Source organism: Salmo salar, chromosome 10, assembly GCF_965601325.2.
Source record: "Salmo salar chromosome 10, fSalSal1, whole genome shotgun sequence".
NCBI lineage: Eukaryota > Metazoa > Chordata > Actinopteri > Salmoniformes > Salmonidae > Salmo > Salmo salar.
In genome coordinates, this window is record NC_138300.1 from 14,415,849 (window position 1) to 14,442,389 (window position 26,541).

Below are 26,541 nucleotides of genomic sequence, written 5' to 3' on the forward strand. Positions count from 1 at the left end.
ACAACAGGTGGAAATTATAGGGAATTAGCAAGACACCCCCAATAAAGGTGTGGTTCTGCAGGTGGGGACCACAGACCACTTCTCAGTTCCTATGCTTCCTGGCTGATGTTTTGGTCACTTTTGAATGCTGGCGGTGCTTTCACTCTAGTGGTAGCATGAGACGGAGTCTACAACTCACACAAGTGGCTCAGGTAGTGCAGCTCATCCAGGATGGCACATCAATGCGAGCTGTGGCAAGAAGGTTTGCTGTGTCTGTCAGCGTAGTGTCCAGAGCATGGAGGCGCTACCAGGAGACAGGCCAGTACATCAGGAGACGTGGAAGAGGCCGTAGGAGGGCAACAACCCAGCAGCAGGACCGCTACCTCCGCCTTTGTGCAAGGAGGAGCAGGAGGAGCACTGCCAGAGCCCTGCAAAATTACCTCCAGCAGGCCACAAATGTGCATGTGTCTGCTCAAACGGTCAGAAACAGACTCCATGAGGGTGGTATGAGGGCCCGACGTCCACAGGTGGGGGTTGTGCTTACAGCCCAACACCGTGCAGGACGTTTGGCATTTGCCAGAGAACACCAAGGTTGGCAAATTCGCCACTGGCGCCCTATGCCCTTCACAGATGAAAGCAGGTTCACACTGAGCACGTGACAGACGTGACAGAGTCTGGAGACGCCGTGGAGAACGTTCTGCTGCCTGCAACATCCTCCAGCATGACCGGTTTGGCGGTGGGTCAGTCATGGTGTGGGGTGGCATTTCTTTGGGGGGCCGCACAGCCCTCCATGTGCTCGCCAGAGGTAGCCTGACTGCCATTAGGTACCGAGATGAGATCCTCAGACCCCTTGTGAGACCATATGCTGGTGCGGTTGGCCCTGGGTTCCTCCTAATGCAAGACAATGCTAGACCTCATGTGGCTAGAGTGTGTCAGCAGTTCCTGCAAGAGGAAGGCATTGATGCTATGGACCGCCCATTCCCCAGACCTGAATCCAATTGAGCACATCTGGGACATCATGTCTCGCTCCATCCACCAACGCCACGTTGCACCACAGACTGTCCAGGAGTTGGCGGATGCTTTAGCCCAGGTCTGGGAGGAGATCCCTCAGGAGACCATCCGCCACCTCATCAGGAGCATGCCCAGGCGTTGTAGGGAGGTCATACAGGCACATGGAGGCCATACACACTACTGAGCCTCATTTTGACTTGTTTTAAGGACATTACATCAAAGTTGGATCAGCCTGTAGTGTGGTTTTCCACTTTAATTTTGAGTGTGACTCCAAATCCAGACCTCCATGGGTTGATAAATTGGATTTCCATTGATTATTTTTTTGTGATTTTGTTGTCAGCACATTCAACTATGTAAAGAAAAAAGTATTTATTAAGACTATTTCATTCATTCAGATCTAGGATGTGTTATTTTAGTGTTCCCTTTATTTTTTTGAGCAGTGTATTTATAATTCTGTAGTTTGAATTTCGCGCTCTGCAATTTCACCAGATGTTGGCCAAGTGGGACACTACCGTCCCACCTGCCCATAAGAAGTTATTAAGCCAATACCTTTGGAATTCTTAATATTGAAAAATAAAGATACATTTGTTGTGAATAAAGTCTTACTTTGAGGAAATGCTGTGGTACGAGCTAAGCCCGTTCACTGCATGCCACTGGAAGTCACGTGCTTTTTGCTCGGAGTCCTCCTAAAGGACTGAACTTTTTGTCATGAAATGAGTGCATGTCTTCGAGAGCTTGTCATTACTCAGAGTTTGTCATGACTGTGCACTTGGAATGCTGTGTGTGTACCCACGTTGTGTATAGGCACATGCGTGTGTGTGTGTGTACACGTGTGTGTGTGTGTTTATTTTGCTAGGTATCTGTCCATGTCTGGTTGCACTCACATATCTAGCGCCCCCAGTGGCCGTGTGTTCTGCTCCCCCTCCAATGAATCCCCTGTGGTTTGGGACAGCGAGTCGCTGTCATAGATCCCGTTCGCATCCTCCTCTGTGGTGATGTCATAGGCTCCGTCATCAGTCTTGGCGCTGGGGTCCGACACTGCACAGGAAACAGGTGATCAAACCAGTCATGTACTTGTAACACTTTACTGTAGCCTGTATGTATGCATTAATAAAGCTTTTATAAGAGCTGCCTAAAGACATAACAGGAGCAGGAAGTCACACCTATACCACCTATACCCATTCTATCCCAGGCAGTCATACATGTTTTACACATAGAAAAGCCATAGAGATCACATTATGTTTTTATGTACAGAAAATTGTGATCACCAAGGCCTTTGTCTTGATGTTCTTTTACAAATTTTTACCCATCCACATTTGGAGGACAAATATATATATACATTTTTTGCAGCTTTTCTGCTACATATACAGTACCAGTCGAAAGTTTGGACACACCTACTCATTCCAGGGTTTTTCTTCATTTTAACTATTTTCTACATTGTACAATAATAGCAAAGACATCAAAACTATGAAATAACACTTATGGAATCATGTAGTAACCAAAAAAGTGTAAAATAACCCTTTGCATTGATGACAGCTTTGCACACTCTTGGCATTCTTTCAACCAGCATCATGAGGCAGTCACCTGGAATGCATTTCAATGAACAGGTGTGCCTTGTTAAAAGTTCATTTAAGGAATTTCTTTCCTTCTTAATGCGTTTGAGCCAATCAGTTGTGTTGTGACAAGGTAGCGGTGGTATAAAGAAGATAGCCCTATTTGGTAAAAGACCAAGTCCATATTATGGCAAGAACAGCTCAAATAAGCAGAGAAATGAAACTCCACCATTACTTTAAGACATGAAGGTCAGTCAATATGGAAACTTTCAAGAACTTTTAAAGTTTCTTCAAGTGCAGTCGCAAAAACCATCAAGAGCTATGATGAAACTGGCTCTCATGAGGACCGCCACAGGAATGGAAGACCCACAGTTACCTCTGCTGCAGAGGATATGTTCATTAGAGTTACCAGCCTCAGAAATTGCAGCCCAAATAAATGCTTCACAGAGTTCAAGTAACAGACACATCTCAACATCAATTGTTCAGAGTAGACTGCGTGAATCAAGCCTTCATGATCGAATTGCAGTAAAGAAACCACTACTAAAGGACACCAATAAGAAGAGACTTGCTTGGGCCAAGAAACACGAGCAATGGATATTAGACCGGTGGAAATCTGTCCTTTGGTCTGATGAGTCCAAATTTGAAATTTTTGGTTCCAACTGCCGTGTCTTTGTGAGACTCAGAGTAGGCAAATGGATGATCTCCGCATGTGTGGTTCCCACCGTGACGCATGGAGGAGGTGTGACGGTGTGGGGGTGCTTTGCTGGTGACACTGTCAGTGATTTATTTAGAATTCAAGGCACACTTAACCAGCATGGCTACCACAGCATTCTACAGCGTTACGCAATCCCATCTGGTTTGCACTTACTGGGACTATCATTTGTTTTCAACAGGACAATGACCCAACACACCTCCAGGCTGTGTAAGGGCTATTTGACCAAGAAGGAGAGTGATGGAGTGCTGCATCAGATGACCTGGCCACCACAATTACCCGACGTCAACCCAATTGAGATGGTTTGAGATGAGTTGGATCACAGAGTGAAGGAAAAGCAGCCAACAAGTGCTCAGCATTTGTGGGAACTTCTTCAAGACTGTTGGAAAAGCATTCCAGGTGAAGCTGGTTGAGAGAATGCCAAGAGTGTGCAAAGCTGTCATCAAGGCAAAGGGTGGCTACTTTGAAGAATCTAAAATATATTTTGATTTGTGTAACACTCTTTTGGTTACTACATGATTCCATATGTGTTAGTTCCTAGTTTTGATGTCTTCTTCACTATTATTATACAATGTAGAACATAGTAAAAATAAGGAAAAACCATTGAATGTGTAGGTGTGTCCAAACTTTTGACTGGTACTGTACATACATTTTACATACACATTTTACATACATGGTACTTTTATATAAAGCAGTCACATAACAATAACACATTACCAAACATAAGCTCTTTAATCCCACCCACTCAGCCACTCTCAGCCCATCCCACCTATCACCATAGACCCCCCTCGTTTGGTTTCCATGGGCCATATCTTTTTCAATTGTGCTGTGATGTTTTACATAATTTTTAACCTTTCTAATGGTATAGTATCTCTAGATGTTTTTACTGGCCTCTCTCGTTGAACTTCTTATCTTATCCCGTCTGTCAGGTTTTGTATGTGTGATGATGACGCACGTCATTGGCCTTTGCTGTTCTATAAATGTCCACAACAGAACTTACCTTTTGAGGAACATAAAGATTTCTTGAAATCTGTAGTAGCCGTACATTTTCCCTTCCCAGTAAAAATAATGTGACAAAACAAGGCAGATGTTTGCCAGGCAACCTCCGTTGTGGTTTTTGCCATTTTTGTTGATGAAAGCAGTAAAGCAGAAGGGAGATTAAGAAAGTTGAATTGAGGCGGCACATACCACCCTTCACCCTTTTGCTTAGAACAAGATTATGGAAGTATACCACTAGAATGGTTAGGAATGCCAGAAGGTTTCTGTTCTTATTCCACAGGGTACAGAGGATGCTCTTGTTTCAGTACCTGTTATGACTTCCCTATTCAACACAGAACCACTTTACACAACCTTGAAAGAAGGCCAGAGTAATTGTGACAAACTGTGTTTTTCAATCAAATTGTCTAACGAGGGTTTGCTTAAATACGTGTCCCTTTTGACTGAGTGTTTGAAAAAGGCCTTTGCAAGTGTGTGTGTGAGCATGTATTTGTACGTGTGGGTTTTTGAGTGCGCATACTAGGAGTGTGTACGTGTATTTGCGTGTGCATATGTGTGACCATCTATATCGCACCTGTAACCCTGGGAGTAGGTTTGTAGGGGGCTGGTTCGGGGAGTGAGTGAGGCCCAATTCCGGGGGGAGGCGGCTGGGTGTCGGAGGGACTCAGCTCAGCCTCTGTGAACCTCTCCACCACTGCTCTATGTTGGGTGTAACACTCCCTACAGCAACGCTCCTTCTTCCCACTGTGCTTGGTCATCACAAAGTTGTTACTGCAGTAGTAGCAGAAGATGCGTCCACACAGCCTGAAACAAGAAGAGAGTCTAGTATTGTATCACTGTGGAACATTCATTCAATTCAGGAGTTAAATTACTAAAATGCTAATTCAAATACTGAATTGCCTGAAAATCCAATATAATTGAGACTTTGGAATATTAGCCGATATACTCAATCAACCATCCTGGCAATATTGCCAGATTCACCAGCTCTGTCCATTGTAACCACTATGTAAAATGGCCTGTTTACAAATGTGTATAACAGTGGCGGTCAGTGGCATTTAAGATGAGGGAGGACAATTTTTTTTAGCAGCATGACCTTATTTCTATTACAGCATATTGGATGACTGTCATTCATATTCCATTCACAGCGATAGGTTTAGGCTATTACATGATACTAACATTTTCCCTATACCCATCGTGAGGTTGCTACAACATAGCCTATGAACTAAAGTTTACAATGTAGGTTCACACAGGTCGAGAGAAGAATTGGAGGTGACAGACAGTGACACATGGACAGACAGTGACACATTCAATACCTGCATCTAGCTGATATAGGGTGTGATAACTGGTCCAACAGTTGCAAACGAGAGTTTCTATTGGACAAATTCAGGTATGTTTATCCCGTTTAAAATCAGTGGAACGAATACACCCCTGATCACGCATAAATACAGTTCACATTCATAACAGCCACGTTTTATTCCTTCTCGCATCTATGTCCTCTCCTCCTCTCATCTTTTCCCTTTGTCACTTGTGGACATCAATGCACAACACATCAGCAGTATGTGACCAGGTGAAAAAACCTTCCTAAGCCAAACTGCTACACACAGCCTACATCGTTGTCACCATATTAGCTAAAGTAACGTCATAGTCAACATAGCTAATAACGTTACAGTGTAAGCAGTTTAGTACATACACCGGCTGGCTACAGTGGCAATACATTTGTAAAACCAAAAGCTTACCTTGACTTGGAAGAGTTCCAGTGTTGTGTTGGATAGTCATAACCAGCTAGCTAACATAGCATCCCTCTGTTTAAGCAGGTTGTTTAAGTAGGGTAAAGTAGCTGGCTACATTTGCTAGCTAAGTGAAACTTGTCCTGCTTGTCCTTCATTTTGGAAGGAATTAATTTGTCCACCCAATCAAACTGCAGTGCTAGCTAGCTATATCTTATACTTTCAGTACTAGATTCATTCTCTGATTGTTTGATTGGGTGGACAACATGTCAGTTCATGCTGCAAGAGCTCTGATAGGTTGGAGGACGTCCTCCGGAAGTTGTCATAAATACTGTGTAAGTCTATGGAAGGGGGTGAGAACCATGAGCCTCCTAGGTTTTGTATTGAAGTCATTGTACCCAGAGGTTGACGGAAGTTAGCTGTCCTCTGGGTACACCATGGTGCTACCCTACAGAGTGCTGTTGAGGCTACTGTAGACATTTCTTAGCAAAATAGTATGTTTTAATCAATCAATTATTTGGTTACGTGATTATATTTAGTATAGTTTTATCTAAAAAGGATCATTTTTTGAATGTTTAAAAAAAAATCTGAAAATCCCTGAGGAGGATGGTCCTCCCCTTCCTCCTATGAGGAGCCTCAACTGGTGTATAGGTGTATCACAATGTTTTCAATCATTACCAGTCAGACCATAGTCTGTTGAAGAAAAAAAAGAGTCAGCCATTTCTAAAGCCACCGACTCTCCAATAGCTATTAACACTTTGTCTACAGTTCCGGTAACATGACGTAATACGGCCATTTGGTGAGTCAGTGCCCTCTCAGTGCCCACCTGCAGTGGTGTCGGCGTAGCCACCAGGTGAAATGGCCCTGGCAGCCCAGACAGTGGGTGGCCTCCTTGTCCTGCAACCAGCGTTCCTCTGCACGCAGCTTCTGCTCAAACTCTAGAGCATCTGACTTCTGCCACAGAATGTCCTTGTCCCTGCCGGAGCACATACACACACTGTGAATACATTTTGAATGTTTGGATCCAGCATCGAAGTACAAAAGCACCCAAAAGGTCACAAACACACACAAACACAGGTGGGGGGGATAGAGCTGCCAAAAACAAAATGGTTATTTAAGTCTGGTTGTTCCCCTCTGTTCATCAGAGAGTGACAGAGTATGGCAATTATCTGCTCAGTTAGGTTCTTTCAGGCATGGTTTCTTTGTAACGAGTGAATCATACATTTGTATGGTTTGTGGGTATTTGAGGACTACATAATCATTATTCATGCTATTCTGTTTATATTGTCCTAATCTAATTCTACATGCACTTTCCAATGACCCCCTGTTCTGGAGTACATATTTCTGCCAATGAGCAGTAAGGAATAGGAAAAAGTGAAAGAGTAAATGAAGACGGTAAATAACAGCACTGAAGTGGTTTAAGGACACCCCAGGGGAGCTGGAATTGTGTTTTATCCCCTACTGGGGATGAGAGCTATACGAATAGCTGAGACAAAGAGAGAGAGAGAGAGAGAGCATCAATTACTGCCAAAACTACGGAATAATCATAAGCAGACGAGAGCTGTTGCTTTCTCTTCATTCTTCTCCCTCTTGAAATCCCCCTCTCACTCTCTTTCTCCTTGATGTCGTAGACTTTCTGAACTCCAAATCGACTACTCCTAGGCACTTCGTGTACAGTAGATTTTAACGGATCGGATATGTATAATCCATACAGTACAGTAGTTCTTTCATCTTGCCCTTTCAGCTGTATATTGGATACACCTAACCAATTGTTTTACACCTACAGAAATGCCTAGGGGTTGATTTGGAATTCCGAATTGGTTTCTATCTGTCTCCAAAGAACTTCTTTCTTTATCACCCTCCTCTGTGTCACTTTCTTACACCCTTTCTCCCCATCCATCTCTTTCCTTTCCCTCCCTCCTTCTCGTCAGATGAGACTGTCAGTGGTGAGATGGCATATCAAAGACCCAAACTGTGTTCGCTATGGGAGAGCATCCTCAGAACACACACTTCCCCCAGGGCTCAGCTAAGAGGGCAGAACCCAGACATAACATGCTATCTGATCACCCAAACAAAGGGGAAAAACAAGTCATCAACACCCTTTCAAGTTCCTAAACAAAGCTCCGCCCCCTCTACAGATCAAAAGGTGCAGCTGTCACTTTTCTCTTTCCTCCCATGGCTCAGGGCAGGTGCAGAGGAGAATGGAAGGCCTAGGGCGTACTTGATTAGTTCGATGAGGCGCTCCTCCAGCGTGCTCTTGGTTCGGTAGAGGTCGTCGATCTCTGCTGTCGTCCTGAGGTAATGACTATTCTTGTCAACCTCGGCCTGCTCCAATTTCTTCTTCAGCTCCTCACGCGCCGCCTGGACCGCCAAGAGAACCTCCTCGGCACTAAATGGGGGAGCGATTAGAAGGGAGTGAAAGGGATTAAGAGAATGGAAGAGGGAGCGTGTACGATTTGACTCAGAGTTGTCTTGTCCATTCTATCTATCTATATAGATCTTAGAGACAGGGACTACTATACCGGTAGGCAGTGTTCATTTTGGCACAGATTTAGTCTAGTTTTAATAATTTGGACAAAAATATAATTAAGTCACATTTTTGTTATTTGAATAATGATTTAGTCTAGTATTGTCAAAATTATGATAACTGTGGACAATTTCAATCAATTAAATGCCTTTTCATTTTAGTCACTTCACAGTTGTATTGCCTCATTAACCCATTCATGTCCATCACGGAAATTTACAATTTCCTTCAGTACACCTGTTCTCTGAGCTTGCTGTTGGATAAATCTGAATACATTTTTTAAATTGGCGTTTGTCTACAATTTGAGTTTTGATATTGTACTATATTTCGTCTTTGGACACATGGGGTTAAAGTCCTGTGAATACATGTTTAAAGGATCAGATCGTAATGATGTTTGGTATATATTGTAGATTGTCAGGACCAATATATATATTAAAACTATATCTAAAGAAATCCACTCACACACTTATAGAGTAGATTATACAGTATAAGCAAATTCCATGCAAGTCAATGGAAAGTGAGGCCTGTAACAGCATTCTCCAACGTTCTCTCCCTCTCTCATAGGCACACATGTACATGCACGTACCACAGACATACAGTATATGTTAAGACAACATTAAATTAAGAATAGTCTGATGGGTGACAATATTAGCCTATTATTTGTGAATGATGTATTATCACTTGTGAATGATGCTCAGCTTGTGCAGTAAGGCAAAAAACAGTGCATGCCTTTTTTTCCACCATAAAAACACACCTTTATAATAATAACCGCATTTGCTATCACGTTCAAGAACAGCGGTTTCCCGCTAATTGATTGCATTTTGGAACATGTGCGCATTGCTGCGCTGATAATGTGAAGAAATAGCCTAATAGTTTATCAACAGTTTAAGATAATCGTTCTGATCTGTTGCATCTGCCTCATTGCTTAAATTTTTTTTTGTTGACGTGAGTGGTTGTATTAATTTGGCCTCAAAATTCATGGATTTTGGGAGATGCCACTGGGAAATTCGAGGTCTGGTGAGAATATTATCAAGTGCTTGTCAAATTGTGAATGAGAGACTGATTAAGTGCGTGCAGCTTGAACAAAAAAAAAAATCAGAGCTCATGCCTTTCATGCAACCTTTTTTCAAATCACCATTAGAGTCCCATCATACAGGCTTAGAATGTATTAAAAATTAAAAACATACAGTGAGGGAAAAAAGTATTTGATCCCCTGCTGATTTTGTACGTTTGCCCACTGACAAAGAAATGATCAGTCTATAATTTTAATGGTAGGTTTATTTGAACAGTGAGAGACAGAATAACAAAAACAAAATCCAGAAAAACATGTCAAAAATGTTATAAAATTATTAGCATTTTAATGAGGGAAATAAGTATTTCACCCTTCTGCGAAACATGACTTAGTACTTGGTGGCAAAACCCTTGTTGGCAATCACAGAGGTCAGACGTTTCTTGTAGTTGGCCACCAGGTTTGCACACATCTCAGGAGGGATTTTGTCCCACTCCTTTTCGCAGATCTTCTCCAAGTCATTAAGGTTTTGAGGCTGACGTTTGGCAACTCGAACCTTCAGCTCCCTCCACAGATTTTCTATGGGATTAAGGTCTGGAGACTGGCTAGGCCACTCCAGGACCTTAATGTGCTTCTTCTTGAGCCACTCCTTTGTTGCCTTGGCCGTGTGTTTTGGGTCATTGTCATGCTGGAATACCCATCCACGACCCATTTTCAATGCCCTGGCTGAGGGAAGGAGGTTCTCACCCAAGATTTGACGGTACATGGCCCCGTCCATCGTCCCTTCGATGTGGTGAAGTTGTCCTGTCCCCTTAGCAGAAAAACACTCCCAAAGCATAATGTTTCCACCTCCATGTTTGACGGTGGGGATGGTTTTCTTGGGGTCATAGGCAGCATTCCTCCTCCTCAAACACGGCGAGTTGAGTTGATGCCAAAGAGCTCCATTTTGGTCTCATCTGACCACAACACTTTCACCCAGTTGTCCTCTGAATCATTCAGATGTTCATTGGCAAACTTCAGACGGGCATGTATATGTGCTTTCTTGAGAAGGGGGACCTTGCGGGCGCTGCAGGATTTCAGTCCTTCACGGCGTAGTGTGTTACCAATTGTTTTCTTGGTGACTATGGTCCCAGCTGCCTTGAGATCATTGACAAGATCCTCCCGTGTAGTTCTGGGCTGATTCCTCACTGTTCTCATGATCATTGCAACTCCACGAGGTGAGATCTTGCATGGAGCCCCAGGCCGAGAGAGATTGACAGTTCTTTTGGGTTTCTTCCATTTGCGAATAATCGCAACAACTGTTGTCACCTTCTCACCAAGCTGCTTTGCGATGGTCTTGTAGCCCATTCCAGCCCTGTGTAGGGCTACAATCTTGTCCCTGACATCATTGGAGAGCTCTTTGGTCTTGGCCATGATGGAGAGTTTGGAATCTGATTGATTGATTGCTTCTGTGGACAGGTTTCTTTTATACAGGTAACAAGCTGAGATTAGGAGCACTCCCTTTAAGAGTGTGCTCCTAATCTCAGCTCGTTACCTGTATAAAAGACACCTGGGAGTCAGAAATCTTTCTGATTGAGAGGGGGTCAAATACTTATTTACCTCATTAAAATACAAATCATTTTATTACATTTTTGACATGCGTTTTTCTGGATTTTTTTGTTGTTATTCTGTCTGTTCAAATAAACCTACCATTAAAATAATAGACTGATCATTTCTTTGTCAGTGGGCAAACGTACAAAATCAGCAGGGGATCAAATACTTTTTTCCCTCACTGTATAGCCCTACGTTTGTATCACAACTTAAGTTGCATAAATAACTCTAAATTAAGCATATAGGAGGACCAGTTTATTTGTTAAACCCTCCACAGAATAGCCGCATGTACGCACTTTCTTTGAAATCGTTTGGAGAGAATATCCTTTATATTTTATGAAGGTATGTTCAATTGTTTCTTCATACTATAAAATAAAATTATGCCACGGAATTCTAGGCAAATCTTGTCTGCTAAATGAACTAGTGTAGCCCACAGCCATATGGTATAGCCATATCAGGCCTAACATAAGGACAACTCAGTATGCTATTCTGTTCTTCTGAAATAAGACTACATTTTGTTCATATCATGTTTCTTTAGACCTATCTAAAATAAAGAATGGATTTATTGTGATGGTGTAGTCCAGGGGTGGGCAAACTTTTTGGCTCGAGGGCCACATTGGGATTTTGAAATTCAATTAAGGGACACATTTTTGGGGGGGACGAATTGTTTGTTAAAATCAATTTGCGGGGGCCTCCTAAGTGGTGATGCGGTCTAAAACACTACATCTCAGTACTTGAGACGTCACTACAGACCCAGGTTCGATCCCGGGCTGCGTCACAGCTGGCAGTGACTGGGAGACCCATGAGGCGGCGGACAATTGGCCCAGCGTCGTCCGGGTTAGGGGAGGGTTTGGCAGGCCGAGATTTCCTTGTCCCATCGCGCTCTATAGCGACTCCTGTGGCGCGACGGCGCATGCACGCTGATACGGTCGCTAGGTGTACGGAGTTTCCTCTGACACATTGGTGTGGCTGGCTTCCGGGTTAAGAGGGCATTGTGTCAAGAAGCAGTGCGGCTTGGCTGGGTCGTGTTTCGGAGGACGCACTGATCTCGACCTTCGCCTCTCCCGAGTCCGTACGGGAGTTGCAACGATGGGACAAGACTGTAACTACCAATTGGATCCCACGAAATTGGGGAGAAAAAAGGGGTAAAAAAATACATATATTTTGAAGTGCCCGGCGGGCCGGACACGGACTTTGCTCCTCCTTGGTGTAGGCTATATTAAATGGATTTATTAGACTTTTTAAAATGTAGATGTTCCAAAAGGTCTGCATCAGTGGCTTGTAGGCTATGCGTGAAAGCCAGGAGATGCTAGACATGTTTATGTTAATTAACGGACAATTACCGTGAGACAGGCAGTTATTTGTTTGACAATCACTGGTTGACAACATTTTATGACCGCCACAGCCCTACTAATGAGGTGACATGACTGAACAAGGTGTAGCCTAAACATATGGTTAACGGTCCTGTCCGCAAGTAACCCAGTTTTAGAACGGCCCGAGATATGCTTCATGAATGTAAAAGGCATCCTCCAACGCACAATAGAAATCAAAAATGTATAATGGGTCATATCTTTTGAACGGTAAGGGCTAGAATCAAGCTGTTTTCTACAAGGGAAAGAGGGAGACTTGGCCATGTTGGCTACAGAACCTGGCTATGAAATGCAGTGAGGAAAGTGGGAGGGTTGAGCGAGACTACAAATTCAAAGACTGCCTACTTTTCTACACTCAAGGGAGAGAAAAACATAGCTAGACTTGTTTTACTATTAAACTCAATGCTACTATTGAGCAGCTTGGGTTTCTTAACCAGGCAAAAGGTAGCTAAGTAGAAGGCTGATGGTGACTGGTTAGCTACAGGGAAGCAAGAGAGTCGCCTGCGTAATGTGAATAATTGAAGGGGAGCCTGTCTGCCCACACTCATTGCTTGCTCCCCCGCAGCTAAACAGCTGATGTAGACTGTGTGTGCAGGGTGTGGAGCATCCTTTCTACTGCTGAACAAAACTGCACATCTGTGCTGCTAGTATTAATTGTGCTTATATCATATAAAAGCATAATCTCTCCAAAGAGATCATTTTGTCTCGTTTTGTTTTAGTCAACTGAAATGTGAAATAATTTTTGTTTATAGTTTTTCTGTGTCTATTTAGTCAGTTATAGTCTTGTCAATCGCCATTGAAAAACATGAGTTTGACTAATATTTTAGTCACTCTTTTGTATGAAACGGACACTGCCAGTATGTCAGAGGTAAATGGAGGGAGGGGGGGGTTAGAGCCATACCTGGTGACAGAGTCTCTCAGTCGCTGAATCTCTCCCTCACTCTGACGAATAGCAGCTTCCGACTTTGTGATGTGAGCATCTTTCTCTCCAATCAGCCGTGAGTACTCCTCATTCACCCCCTTCATCAAAGATAATCAAAACAGACACTCGTTTTTTTTTTTTAAGAACCAAAACGTTTTCGTAAACAGATTAGCTATTGACCCCTTTAAATACAGACAAACGATTAAGAAGTCTACAGAGGAGCGATGCTTTGTAAATGAACTCTCTCCTTCTTCACTCAATTATCATAGCAAAGTACTATAGCACAGGCAGACTCATTTCAACGTGTCACATCCTCTCTACGCAGGGAGAGGAAGGAGATTCACACCACCCTGCCCTCAGTTTTATCATCCTTCGGCTTATGAACACTGAGCTAATCTAATCTTCTGGGTATTTATTAACCCAGTCAGGTGTGTGCAGCCCTGCTCCTCTTGCCCCCTTTTTGTATTTATACCTTTGCCCTTTTTCCCTTTCTCATATTCATTCCTATGCCTCTCTAATGAAAACGTAAAAACTTTTGCCAGGGCAGACAAGATGAATGTGCCACGGCTGGCTTTGTCATCCACTCTCTCCTTCTACACACAATATGATCTTTCACAAATTCCTCTTACCGATTCTTTCTTTCAGCTATTTCAGTGTCAGATGCTAAACAGACATGCCATTTAGCCAATAATTTGTTCTGCGCCAGTGTATCCTAAAAGTGGTCTATCTTGATCAGGGATTGAAGACTGTGGTTTCTATTTTTGTCTGGCGCTATGTCAAACGCACGTTAGTTTGCAATTTCGTCATGTAGAAACTGCAGCACTGGCATTTTACAGCCCTAACGCCAGGTTCGGCAATTTGCCTGTCTAACGTCAGATCGCTTGCACCGAGGTGGGAGGGGTGTCAATATTTGAGATGTTGCCTTAAAAACAAGCTCAAAACTGACAATTTCATGCAGCACTAATGGGAAGTTTTAAGACCCACAAAAAGCACATCTTAACGGTAACGCAGTCGATAATGGCATGGATGTTGAGAGAGGAAGCGCAGACTATCCAGCCATGACGCACAGTGCCCACGAAAGGAGAGATGCGTCTTTTGTGACAATGAATCGTGTTTATAATAAACTATTTCATTTAATTTTGTTTAAAAAACCAAGCATAGCCCACCTTCCCCTTAATCAAGGCTGGTTTAGTAGCATTGCGATATTCAAAGTAGCTTATGAATAAAGAGGTTTTAAATGGTCAACTGAGAGTGCTTTGAAACATTTGAGGCTTTCGTCCTCATGCTTTTTCATTATTCACAATTCACATAACTGCATTTTGCTTGTTCAAGTAGGCTATCCATTCCCATTTTCAAAGAGCTACCCTCGTCCGATTGCAAAAGATACGCTCCTCCAAACTATTCAGTCCTCCTATAATGCCATATCAAAAGCAGAGTTTTTGGAGAATCTGCCTCGCACATACAGTACCAGTCAAAAGTTTGGACACACCTACTCATTCCAAGGTTTATCTTTATTTTACTATTTTCTGCATTGTAGATAGTGAAGACAACAAAACTATAAAATAACACATATAAAATCATGAAGTAACCAAAAGTGTTAAACAAATCAAAATATATTTTAGATTCTTCAAAGTAGCCACCCGTTGCCTTGATGACAGCTTTACACAATCTTGGCATTCTCTCAACCAGCATCATGAGTTAGTCACCTGGAATGCATTTCAATGAACAGGTGTGCCATGTTAAAAGTTAATTTGTGGAATTTCTTTCCTTCTTAATGCGTTTGAGTCAATCAGTTGTGTTGTGACAAGGTAGGGGTGGTAAAAGACCAAGTCCATATTATGGCAAGAACGGCTCAAATAAGCAAAGAGAAACAACAGTCCATCTTTACTTTAAGGCATGAAGGTCAGTCAATACAGAAAATGTCAAAGAACTTTTGAAGTCTCTTCAAGTGCAGTCGCAAAAACCATCAAGCGACATGATGAAACTCTCTCATGAGGACCGCCACAGGAAAGGAAGTCCCAGAGTTACCTCTGCTGCAGAGGTGAAGTTCATTAGAGTTTACTGCACCTCAGATTGCATCCCAAATAAATGCTTCACAGAGTTCAAGTAACAGACACATCTCAACATCAACTGTTCAGAGGAGACTGCGTGAATCAGGCCTTCATGGTCGAACTGCTGCAAAGTAACCACTATTAAAGGACACCAACAACAAGAAGTGACATGCTTGGGCCAAGAAACACGAGTAATGGACATAAAATCGGTGGTAATCTGTCCTTCGGTCTGATGAGTACAAATTTGAGAATTCTGGTTCTAACCTCTGTGTCTTTGTGAGAGGCAGAGTAGGTGAACGGATGATCTCACCTTGTGTGGTTCCCACCGTGAAGCATGGAGGAGGATGTGTGATGGTGCTTTGCTGGTGACACTGTCAGTGATTTATTTAGAATTCAAGGCAGACAACCAGCATGGCAACCACAGCATTCTGCAGCGATATGCCATGCCCTCTGGTTTGCGCGTAGTGGGACTATCATTTGTTTTTCAACTGGATAATGACCCAAAACACAACTCCAGGCTGTGTAAGGGCTAAGAAGGAGAGTGATGGAGTGCTCCTTCAGATGACCTGGCCTCCACAATCACCCGACCTCAACCCAACTGAGATGGTTTGGGATGAGTTGGACCGCAGAGTGAAGGAAAAGCAGCAAGTGCTCAGCATACGTGGGAACTCCTTCAAGACTGTTGGAAAAGCCTTCTTCATGAAGCTGGTTGAGAGAATGCCAAGAGTGTGCAAATCTGTCATCAAGGCAAAGGGTGGCTACTTTGAAGAATCTCAAATCTAAAATATATTTTGATCTGTTTAACACTTTTTTGGTTACTACATGATTCCATATGTGTTATGTCATAGTTTTGATGTCTTCACTATTACTCTACAATGTAGAAAATAGTAAAAATAAAGAAAAACCCTTGAATTAGTAGGTGTGTCTTTTAACTCGTACTGAAGGTAACAATACAATTGACAGGAGCCTAGCATTTTGTATAGACGTGTGAATGTTATGCGTTAAGACATTTAGGTCTACATGTGCACACAGTGCCATGGAACGAGAGAAGCGATTTATGATATCATGCTTCGGACCCGATCCTATTTAGAAATATTGTTGAAGGTTTAAAAAATAGATTTATTATTTTTCGTTTAATTTGATAAAAAAACGAACTTATTAGAAAGATTCACCGTCCATGGTGAGAACGTACATGGCTCGGAAGCGATGCAAATGCGTCTGCTATTTCCGGAGGAGTTAAAATATGATCCATAAGAAGGTTCCATGATGTTTATTAAAACATTACATTTGCCAGCAGTATAATGGTGAGTGGACATTCCCCCTTTCTCTTTATATTGGATCTTTATCCAGCTCCTGTGAAAAGTTTGTATGTGTGTAAAACCTTCCATAGTCTAAGTTGCCTTGTCTGTTTTATACGCCCTTGGGGAGCAATTATGGTGCCTGTAACTGTAGTTAAACATAGCATATTTAAAACAAGTTGTTTCGTTTTTATTCGAATTTGAATAAAATTATACAGTGTCTTTTTAGGTCTTATCAATATCCTAGTGAAATTAACAAACTAGGCTATAACGGGCTAACATTCCAATTGGAGTTGATGACAACGCAATACATAAAATACCGTAAAGACACAACTTGAACCACATATTTAGCCATGGAGCATGTTCTGACTGGCCAGAGAGGGGAGAATCCTCAACACACACACAACTTGTTTATTCATCAAAACCCAGCCCTTTCACACCACCGCCAACTTCTGCGCCCATAATTCTGGTTGTGAAGATAGCAAAAAATATTTCGGACCCCCCCAACCTATAACGCTACAGCCAGCGCTAAGATTTACCATTGAATTAGAGTTGTTAAAATAGAGCCCTGTGTCTATTATAATGTTCTCTGTCATATGTGAATAATGAAAGAGGTGAAGATACAGACCTCTATCTCAAATATTTTTGCCTCCAGACTGGACACTTTCTCCTGCTCTTTAGGCAGCTGGACCCTCAGTTTCCCCACCTCATCTTTCAGACTCTGGATAGAGAGCAAAACATACAAGTGTTGAAATTGTGCTACCGTAATTTCCGGACTATTAAGCGCACCTGAATATAAGCCGCACCCACTGATTTTTTTAAATTTTGAAAATAAATAAGCCGCACGTCTATAAGCCGCAGGTGCCTACCGGTACATTGAAACAAATTAACTTTACACAGGCTTTAACGAAACACGGCTTGTAACAAAAATAAATAGGCTTTAACGAAACACGGCTTGTAACAAAAATAAATTGGCTTTAACGAAACACGGCTTGTAACAAAAAATAAAAAATTAGCAGTAAGCTTTAGTTGTCAATTCCTCACGCTGCTGTTTCCAACGTCTTATCATCGACTCATTAAGACCAAGCTCCCGTGCAGCAGCTCTATTTCCTTTTCCAACAGCCAGATCAAATCGCCTTCAACTTGAAAGCTGCATCATATGCATTTCTCCGTGTCTTTGCCATGATGAGGGTGACAAAATGACTACCGTAATCAGAATGATGGGAAGTTTGAGAGCGCTCGATTTAATCTAAACAGTAAACAAAAAAGTTGTTTGACCTTAACCCGTTCGGCAATTTCTTTGGTCTAATGAAAGCTTCATGCCGCCAAAAAACTGAGCACGTCACAGAATGTGTTTTTTTGGAGAAAAAAAATTTGAAAGTGGGAAAAATCCATATATTAGCCGCGTCATTGTTTAAGCCGCGGGGTTCAAAGCGTGGGAAAAAGTTGCGGCTTATAGTCCGGAATTTACGGTAATCGGTCATTCAAAAACATGAAAGTGAGGAGAGTTCTGCAGCTCCTGCACAGCAAAAGCACACTGTTTTATAAAGAGGTAAATGTGTTCTGATTCACACATAGTAATTCATTGTCTAATTAATCACAATCATTTTCCCCATGTCACAGGCTTTTGACAGAACTCCAGCCAAACTCACCTTGATCTGGTTCTGATGATTCATGCTCTCGGAGCTCATCTGGAACTTGACCGCCTCCATCTCCTCCAGACTGGAGTCCTGGAGGCTCCTCACCTGGCCCTCTGCCTTCTCCAGCTTGTCCTGCAGCTCCAGCATGGCTCCTGGAAGGCTCTCTGTCATCCTCAGTTCCTCTCTTAGGCTGGTGTTCTCCTGGCGCATGGCAGCCATGCAGGCCTCCAGCCGCTCCACCTCCCCGGAAGTTTTCTCCTCCAGTTCCCCTATCCTGTCTGCCTCCCCCGCCCAGCCTTCCTTGGCCTCCTCCCTTTCTGCTGTCAGTCTACAGATAGTCATCCCAAGCTCTGCCATCTCTGTATTGGCCCGGTGGAGGCCTTCACGTATCTCAGCATTCTCCATGGCCAGCCTCTCATTTTGGACCTTTAGCGTAGCCAGCTCTCCCCTGGCGGAGGCCTCTGCGGCAGCCGACTCGGACCGGGTGGCTGCCTCCTGGTCACGCTCCCTGCTCAGAGCCTCTTCCCTCTCTTTGCATTGCAGGAGCTCGGCCACGTGCCTCTGGTTAAGTGCCTCAGTCTGGGCTTTGAGCTGCTCTGTTAGGGTCCTGAGCGCATCTTTCTGGGCCTCCATCACCTCCAGCTGGGCCTGGCTCCTCATCCTGTCCTCCCCAGAGGTCTTCAGCTGCACTCTCAAATCCATCACTTCTGCCTGGAACCTGGACACCTCCTTCATGTTCACTTCCAGTTGGCCCTCCACCATAGTCAGCTTGGCGGCTACCTCCTGGCTCTCCTTGGCCTGGGCAGAGCTTCTCTGTAGCTGTGTTCTCTCCACCATCTGTTTCTCAGTGGTGACCCTCTCTATCAGCTTTGTCTTTTTGGCACAGGCATTTTCTGCATCTGCCTTAGCCTTTTCCAGTGCCCTTCCTCTGGCCTCCAGGGCCTCCACCTTGGCCTGGAGCTCTGCACAGCCCTTCTCCTTGTTCTCTAGCTGGGCCTTCCTGTCTTTGAGCTGCTCCTGCAGGCTGGCCTCGCTCCTGCGGGATGCCCCCAAGCTCTTCTCCAGCTCTCCTATCTGCCCGTGGATGGACTTCAGTTCCTCCTGCATGGAGCTCAGCGCCGCCCTCACCGTAGCCTGCTCCTCGCTCAGGCCTTGGTTCTCCTGCTCCAGCCGTTTGATAGAGGCATCTGAGACTGCGGCGGCCTTGGCCGCCCTCTGTAAACTCTCGTCCAAGGCCCGGTTCTCCTCACGCAACTTCCTGTCCTTCTCATCCACTGTTACCTTGGCGTCATCCAGCTGGCCCCTCAGTTGCTTGTCAGACGCCCTCAGAGCGGCCACCTCACCCTCCAGGGCTGCCCGGCTCTCTGCCAGCTCCTTCTTCAGCTCCTCATTCCTCTTCACTGTGCCCAGCAACTTCCCATTCAGCTCCATCAGGTTGGTGCACTGAGTCTTGTACTCTTCCATTTTATTGGCCTGCTCCCTGATGCTGGATTCCAGCTTGGAGAGGTTGGCGATCAGGATGTCCCTCTCCGTTGTCAGGCTATGGCTCTGGACCTCCAGGTGCTGAAGCCTCTGTATGCTGGAGAGCAGCTCCGCCTCTCTGCTCTTCAACTGCTCCTTCAGGTAGAGTAGTTCCACCTCCAAGGCCTCTTTCAGACTGCCTATGCTTTCCTGGATCTCAACTTTCTCCTCCTCTGCTCTGTTTCTGGCCTCCTCTGCTTGTCTCTCCATCTCTTCCAGAACACTCTGGAGGTCCTGCAGCTGCCTCTGCAGGTTGTTGACCTCCTTCTCTCTCAAAGTCAATGCCCCCTGGAGCTTGTCAATGGCATTACGCTGCTCCTCTGCACACTCCGCAAACTTAGCGTTCCCCTCTGCAATGGATTTTGACAGCGACTCAAGCTTGGCCTCATCCTTCTTTTCTGCCACCTCTTTGACCCTTAGCTCATCTGCCAGCCTGTCGGCCTGTCTTCTCCTATCCTCTCCCTCTGCCAGAGCCTCTATCTTCCCCCTCTCAGCCTCCTTCAGTCTGTCCAGTAGCTCATGGATCTTCTGTGCTGAGTCAAAGTAGCTAGTCGCCTGCTGGCCCTTCTCATCCAACACGCCATCCAGTTTGGCCATTAGTTCTACGTTCTTCCCCTCTGCGGCTGCCAGCTTCTCCTGAAGGTGGTGATTTTCGGTCTCCCTGGCCTTCTCCCCGGCCCTCAGGGACTCCAGCTCGCAGGACAAGGCCTCCTCCCGTGCCTCCAGGTCTTTCAGGGTCCCTTGCATACCCTGCTGTTTCTCCTGGGCGGTCAGCGACACGTCCAGCTGCCTCTGTAGCTCCACCACCACACTCCTGAGCTCAGCACCCTCCTCCCCCATCTGCTGTACCCTGTCCAGGAGCTCCCGCTGCTTCAGCTCTGACTGGTCCAGCTCCAGGCGGAGCTCGTCCAACATACTCACCTCTACGCTGGAAGGCAACAACTCGTTCAACTCGCTCAGAATGCTTGGGCCATTGTCAGGGCTGCCAAGGAACTCATGAGCCTGCTGCGGTGGTTTAGGGGGTTGGGGAAAGAGAGTATTAGATTGAGTGCAGATGACACCACTCATTTTATGGTTTTACGTTTCATTATGGTATAATCTTAGCAATATGACTAGCAATATGTTAAGATATGACCCGTTCATAATATAACCATATTAGTGCCAGCAGAATAAAAGCTTTGAGGAGGAAGGCTGGCTGTGTCAGTACCTGTGAGTAGGTGCTGGCCAGACTGTTGATGCTAGAGCTGCGACTGGGTGGTTTCCACATGTGGCCAGGTGAGTTTGGCATGCCCAGTGTCCTCCTGGAGATCAGAAAACACGTGATGAGGTGACATCACCAATTATCGTTTTAATCTAAATTAATTCTTCAGTCCAATGCACAGCACCTGGAGAATGGGATGTATTATAAACCACTCTATCTTTGTGATTGGTTACCTTGCGAAGGTGGGCCAAGACGAGTCAAGGTCATGACCCCTGGAGGCCACGTCAAACTGGACCTCGTTGAGCTCATACAGGTGACTTATGATGTCAACACTGAGGTGGGATTTCAGCAAGGGGCTGCGAGTATAGTACCAGTCACTGCACAGAGAAGAAGATGAGCATATTGATAGAATGAGATGAGAAATAGGCATACCAACACACATTCACATAGAAATACCTTCACTAATATACTTAGCCTGTTCGTTATATTCAATTATCTTGACCCTCACAAAAAGTACAGTGCATATATGAAAAATGGACATCCCTTTTGTAAACACACAGATACATTTCACAAGTACATCGAGCATACAGACACGACTCTTTACGAAGGGAGAAGCAGATCTGTACAATATATCTTGACTGCATCTGAAAACATCTAAACCCCTCCAAAACCCACTGGACACTGCTTCCAGTAACCTTTGGTTCCATAGTACAGGCACACTCTCTTTACTCACCTGAGGAACAGAGAAATAGGTTTACAGAAGTAAAACCCCACAAGGGAAGAGAAATGAAAGGAAACTACGTTTACTTGAAACAATGAACTTACCGTCAGATCAGTCCAAATCTCAGAATAGTAGTCTATGTCTAGTGAACTGTCACTTCAACCAAAACATTAACAGTCCCTTAATTTAGCCAAACATCATTATGTTCCCCAAATTTGACCCTACGCATCCATGTTCAACCCCTAAACCTGTTCCAGAAGTGGTGTCAGGTTTGAGATTTTCTCCTCACTTTGCCATTCCCAAGTGTGATACGTATTTGAGAGATGAACCCCTCTTTGCCTCAGGGTTTTTAACCCATGACCTCTGTAAATCCTGTGCCGGGTTGAGTTTTACCTGGTTACCCTTTGGTTCATCAGACACTGCTGCAGCGTGTCGGCCAGTCGTTGGTGCACCAGGGAGTAGCGAACGAAAGCCCTGCCCTTCCCCAGAGATGTCTTCAGCTGGAAGGGGGAAGCAAATAACATATTCACAGTGCTGTACAGCAAATATATGTGATAGTTGTTCATCTGCAGCACCAATGAGGCCTAAAATGAGCATATGTGCTTCTTGAACATGTCCGTTAAAAGGATAGTTCAAAATCAACGTTTGTCAGACATTTTAATTCCTCAAAAGTGGTTTATAATCATTCATCCATATTCAACAACATCTGTTGTGTAGATCCTGCTTACAAAGAGTATTTGTGTTTCATGGCTAGTGTCCACCAACCAGCAGAATGCCAAATACTCCCATGTCTTTATTACTACAGGTAACTGGCAAAGTAAAGGAAACACCAACATAAAGTGTCTTAATAGGGTGTTGGGCCACCACGAGCAGCCAGAACATCTTAAATGCAAATTAGCATAGATTCCACAAGTGCCTGGAACTCTATTGGAGGGATGCAACACCATTCTTCCACAATAAATTCCATAATTTAGTATTTTGTTGACGGTGGTAGAAAACAGAATCTCCCATAAGGGTTCAATTGGGTTGAGATCTGGTCACACACACACACACACACACACACACACACACACACACACACACTTTAACCCCGTATGCTCATTTGAGACCCCTTTTTCAAAGTCACTGATATGTCTTCTTCTAGCCATGGTAGCCAAAATAAATAGGTAACTGGGCATTTTTATACATGACGCTACGCATGATGGGATGTTAATTCCTTAATTAAATCAGGAACCACACCTGTGTGGAAGAACCTGCTTTCAATATACTTTTTAAATCGCTCAATTACTCAAGTGTTTACTTTATTTTGGCAGTTACCTAGTTATCAGCGAGACAGAGAACTGAATGCATATACGTTAATTAAGCAATCCATGACAGTTGCAATGTCAGGAGTATTAGCGATCAGGTCGATTTCAATACCTTCAATCACTGTTCTGAAAAATGTGTCTGAGTGGATTTGGTACATGATTTGTAGATCAAGTTTATTTGTTCCTTCATTATTTCACATTAGGTAAAAAAACAAACAATAAGACCCAAAACTGTAATATTATACATCACTTCCGACAGAGGTTAAACAGAAATGGTGAAAGTGTTTGCTGGGACCCATAAAACGGTGGCAAAAAACCTCTGAAGATACAACATTACATATGAATTACTACTAAATGTTGTGTAATAACAGTTGACAATCCTTATAATTGACTTTTAAAAGTGCTGATCTCCATACCTCTGGGATGGATTTGACAAAGCGGATACCATCGTTGGCGCCTTTGATCTTGGCCAGACAGTCGCTGAAATAATCCCAGTAGTCTTTTCTTGTGCCAAGAAATGTTGTCTTCTCCTTCTGGTCAAACTGAATAGTATAGATGACGTGTCAGCAACAAATCTTACATGACATACTGTATAACGATGTGAACAATGCCATATTGGTGAACATAGCAGGTTGGCCTTGATTTGACTTGGATTCTTCTGGACACAGATTAGATTTTTAGTCTAGGACTAGACTTAATCTGTGTCTGGGAAACCACCCCTAAATCAAATCAAAGTTTATTGGATGTGTACACAGTTTAGCAGATAGGTGCAGCAACATTCTTATGTTACTAGCTCCTAACAGTGCAGTAAAATGCCAAAGTACACAAATAATAACAAACTAAAATCAAGAAATCAACATTGATGTGGATGCTACCATGATTACGGATAATCCTGAATGAATCGTGAATAATGATGAGTAAGAAAGTTATAGAGGGTCAAAGGTTATACCCCAGAGACATGTTAACCTCTCCAGGGAAGGTTAGCATGGCTTGGGGGTATGATCTTTGACCATCTGTAACTTTCTCACTCATCATTATTCATGATTCATTCAGGACTATCCGTAATCATGGTAGCATCCACATTCACGTAGAAGTGTTTAGAAACATATTCTATTCTTATTTACAATATAAGTGACTCTCAAATGACAAAATACATTGTTTACCATTCATTTATATTGGGCACTAAATAATCTGAAACAAAACCAAAACTAACTGCAAATGCATCCAACATGTTTGTAGAGTCACAAGCTTGATGTAGTCATTGCGTGCTAGGGCCTTGTTCCCATCTGGCAGATGGTACCGGTGCATCAAGGCTCAGACCAACAGACACCTAAACAGCTTATATCCCCTGGCCATAAGACTTAAATGGCTCACAACTACTGCGCCCCCTCACACCTACGCTGCTGCTAAAATTACTATTGACTAGATGCATTACAACCACTACACTACTATACATTGATTATTGATTGCCATTACCATTAGTATCGATCTATTTTATCCTGCTACTGGTCACTATTACTCCTGTTCACATTTATACTCAGAAAGTACAAAATATTACAAACACATGCTCTTTCCATGCCATAGACTGACCAGGTAAATCCAGGTGAAAGCTATGATCATTTATTGATGTCACCTGCTAAATCCGCTTCAATCGATGTAGATGAAGGGGAGAGGACAAGTTACAGAAGGATTTTTAAGTTTAGAGACATGGATTGTGTATGTGTGCCATTCAGAGAGTGAATTGGCAAGAGAAAAGATTCAAGTGCCTTTGAACAGGGTTTGGTAGTAGGTGCCAGGCGCACCGGTTTGAGTGTGCCAGGAACTGCAATGCTGCTGGGTTTTCACACTCTACAGTTTCCCATGTGTATCAAGGAAGATCCACCACCCAAGGACTCACCTGCAGCAGGTACTCCAGTTTGTAGGAGAATTTGTGCAGATTGGGACTATCATCTGTGATTGGCTCCCCATTCTCCTTGTACTCTTTAGTGAGCTCAGCTACAGCATCTGTGGTTCAGAGAGAGAGGAGAGAGAGAGGAGAGGAGAGAGTGCATCACAGAACAAAAACAGATGTAAACACACTTGAAGGCATATACATCGACTATACACGTGCACTCCCCACACTCAGACATCACTGACAAAAACGGAGAGTTTCTACTACAGTAGCTACATGCCCTTTACCTGCTGAGAGAAACACATTAATATGATTTCTCTCTGACCTGATAGCCTATTTCTCCTGAACAAAATGCAAAACAACGTCAACCCATCTAATCCGATAGTCCTGCTACCTTTTTGGGAGGCAGGTAGCCTAGTGGTTAGGGCGTTCGGTGGATCGAATCCCTAAGCTGACAAGGTAAAAATGTGTCGTTCTGCCCCTGAACAAGGCAGTTAACCCACTGTTACCTGGTAGGCCGTCATTGTAAATAAGAATTTGTTCTTAACTGACTTGCCTAGTTAAATAAAGGTTAAATAAAAATAAATAAAACCTGTGGAGCATTTTTAGTTAGGTTCTAGAAATTCCAGGGTTTCTGTACTTATTACAGCTCAGAGAAAACGATCCCACCATTCAATGACAAACAAACTGAGGTCCCACACTGACACACAGATACACATACAACACGCACCACACATACAGACAGTCAGATGGAATATCCTCACCGCGGCATGGATACATTTCAATGGTTTCCAGGTCATATACAGGTCAAAACAGATGGAGTCGAAAGCTCAGCATGTCCACCCTGGCATGTCTCCCAAATCCCTCCCCAGATCCTCCTTTCATCTCTACCTCCACAAAAACCTTCTCCAGTCCCCTTCCACCTTTCTCACACATCCCAGCTCAGTACATTACCCACCTGCCTCTCATCCAGCGTAAAAAAAATTGGAAAGACGCTCGACGGGAGGCTGAGCACCCCCTCTCTCCTGCTGCATGCTGACAGGGCCTTTCGGGTCGCCCCCGCCACACTCTAGGGAGCACACCCCAGGGGGCTGGGGGAGAGGGTCGGCTCCATAATGTCCTCCCAATGAGGAGCGGGGACAACCCAAGTGTGGAAAGAAATGCTGTCTGGATTGTAGCCAATGCCAAGCCAGTCACATCCAGGCCACTGCAACCCCTCTGTCACTTGACCTCTACGATCCTTCTCTCTTTCTCACTCTCTGGCAGCAGACAGTGGTGGTCCCCCCCTGTCACATTTACACAGGCCCGGACGCACTCGTTGTCCCAAAGAGACTGACGCGAGCAACCACACGCAGCCTCACGCACACTCAATGGCAACGTACCATGCAGATCTCTGATAATCCTCTGAAGCTGGCTCTCCCCCAAAGCCACACCGGCAGCCATGGTCAGACTAGCTCCCCGGCAACCAGTTCACCGGGTCGTAAACAGTCTGCTGAATCAGAGAATCAGAGGGACAGT

General features: G+C 44.0%; 1 protein-coding gene across 2 annotated transcripts in view; it reads right to left on the reverse strand.

Annotated features, from left to right (window-relative positions):
* Positions 1-26,541, reverse strand: part of LOC106613556 (FYVE and coiled-coil domain-containing protein 1) — a 61,811-nt gene that overhangs the window by 24,144 nt on the left and 11,126 nt on the right. Inside the window, exons 2-14 of one of the 2 annotated variants that reach the window (XM_014215940.3) lie at positions 26,406-26,512; positions 25,030-25,136; positions 23,549-23,674; positions 22,219-22,325; positions 21,338-21,481; positions 21,111-21,204; positions 18,395-20,908; positions 17,371-17,463; positions 13,373-13,491; positions 8,200-8,367; positions 6,805-6,954; positions 4,826-5,055; positions 1,875-2,028 (exon numbers count right to left, since the gene is read on the reverse strand). In XM_014215940.3, the coding sequence (XP_014071415.3) occupies positions 1,875-2,028; positions 4,826-5,055; positions 6,805-6,954; positions 8,200-8,367; positions 13,373-13,491; positions 17,371-17,463; positions 18,395-20,908; positions 21,111-21,204; positions 21,338-21,481; positions 22,219-22,325; positions 23,549-23,674; positions 25,030-25,136; positions 26,406-26,466 (4,067 nt within the window). In that variant the 5' untranslated portion in view covers positions 26,467-26,512. Of the gene's footprint in view, positions 1-1,874; positions 2,029-4,825; positions 5,056-6,804; positions 6,955-8,199; positions 8,368-13,372; positions 13,492-17,370; positions 17,464-18,394; positions 20,909-21,110; positions 21,205-21,337; positions 21,482-22,218; positions 22,326-23,548; positions 23,675-25,029; positions 25,137-26,405; positions 26,516-26,541 lie in introns of both variants that reach the window. The other variant, XM_014215939.3, reaches the window with a different exon arrangement.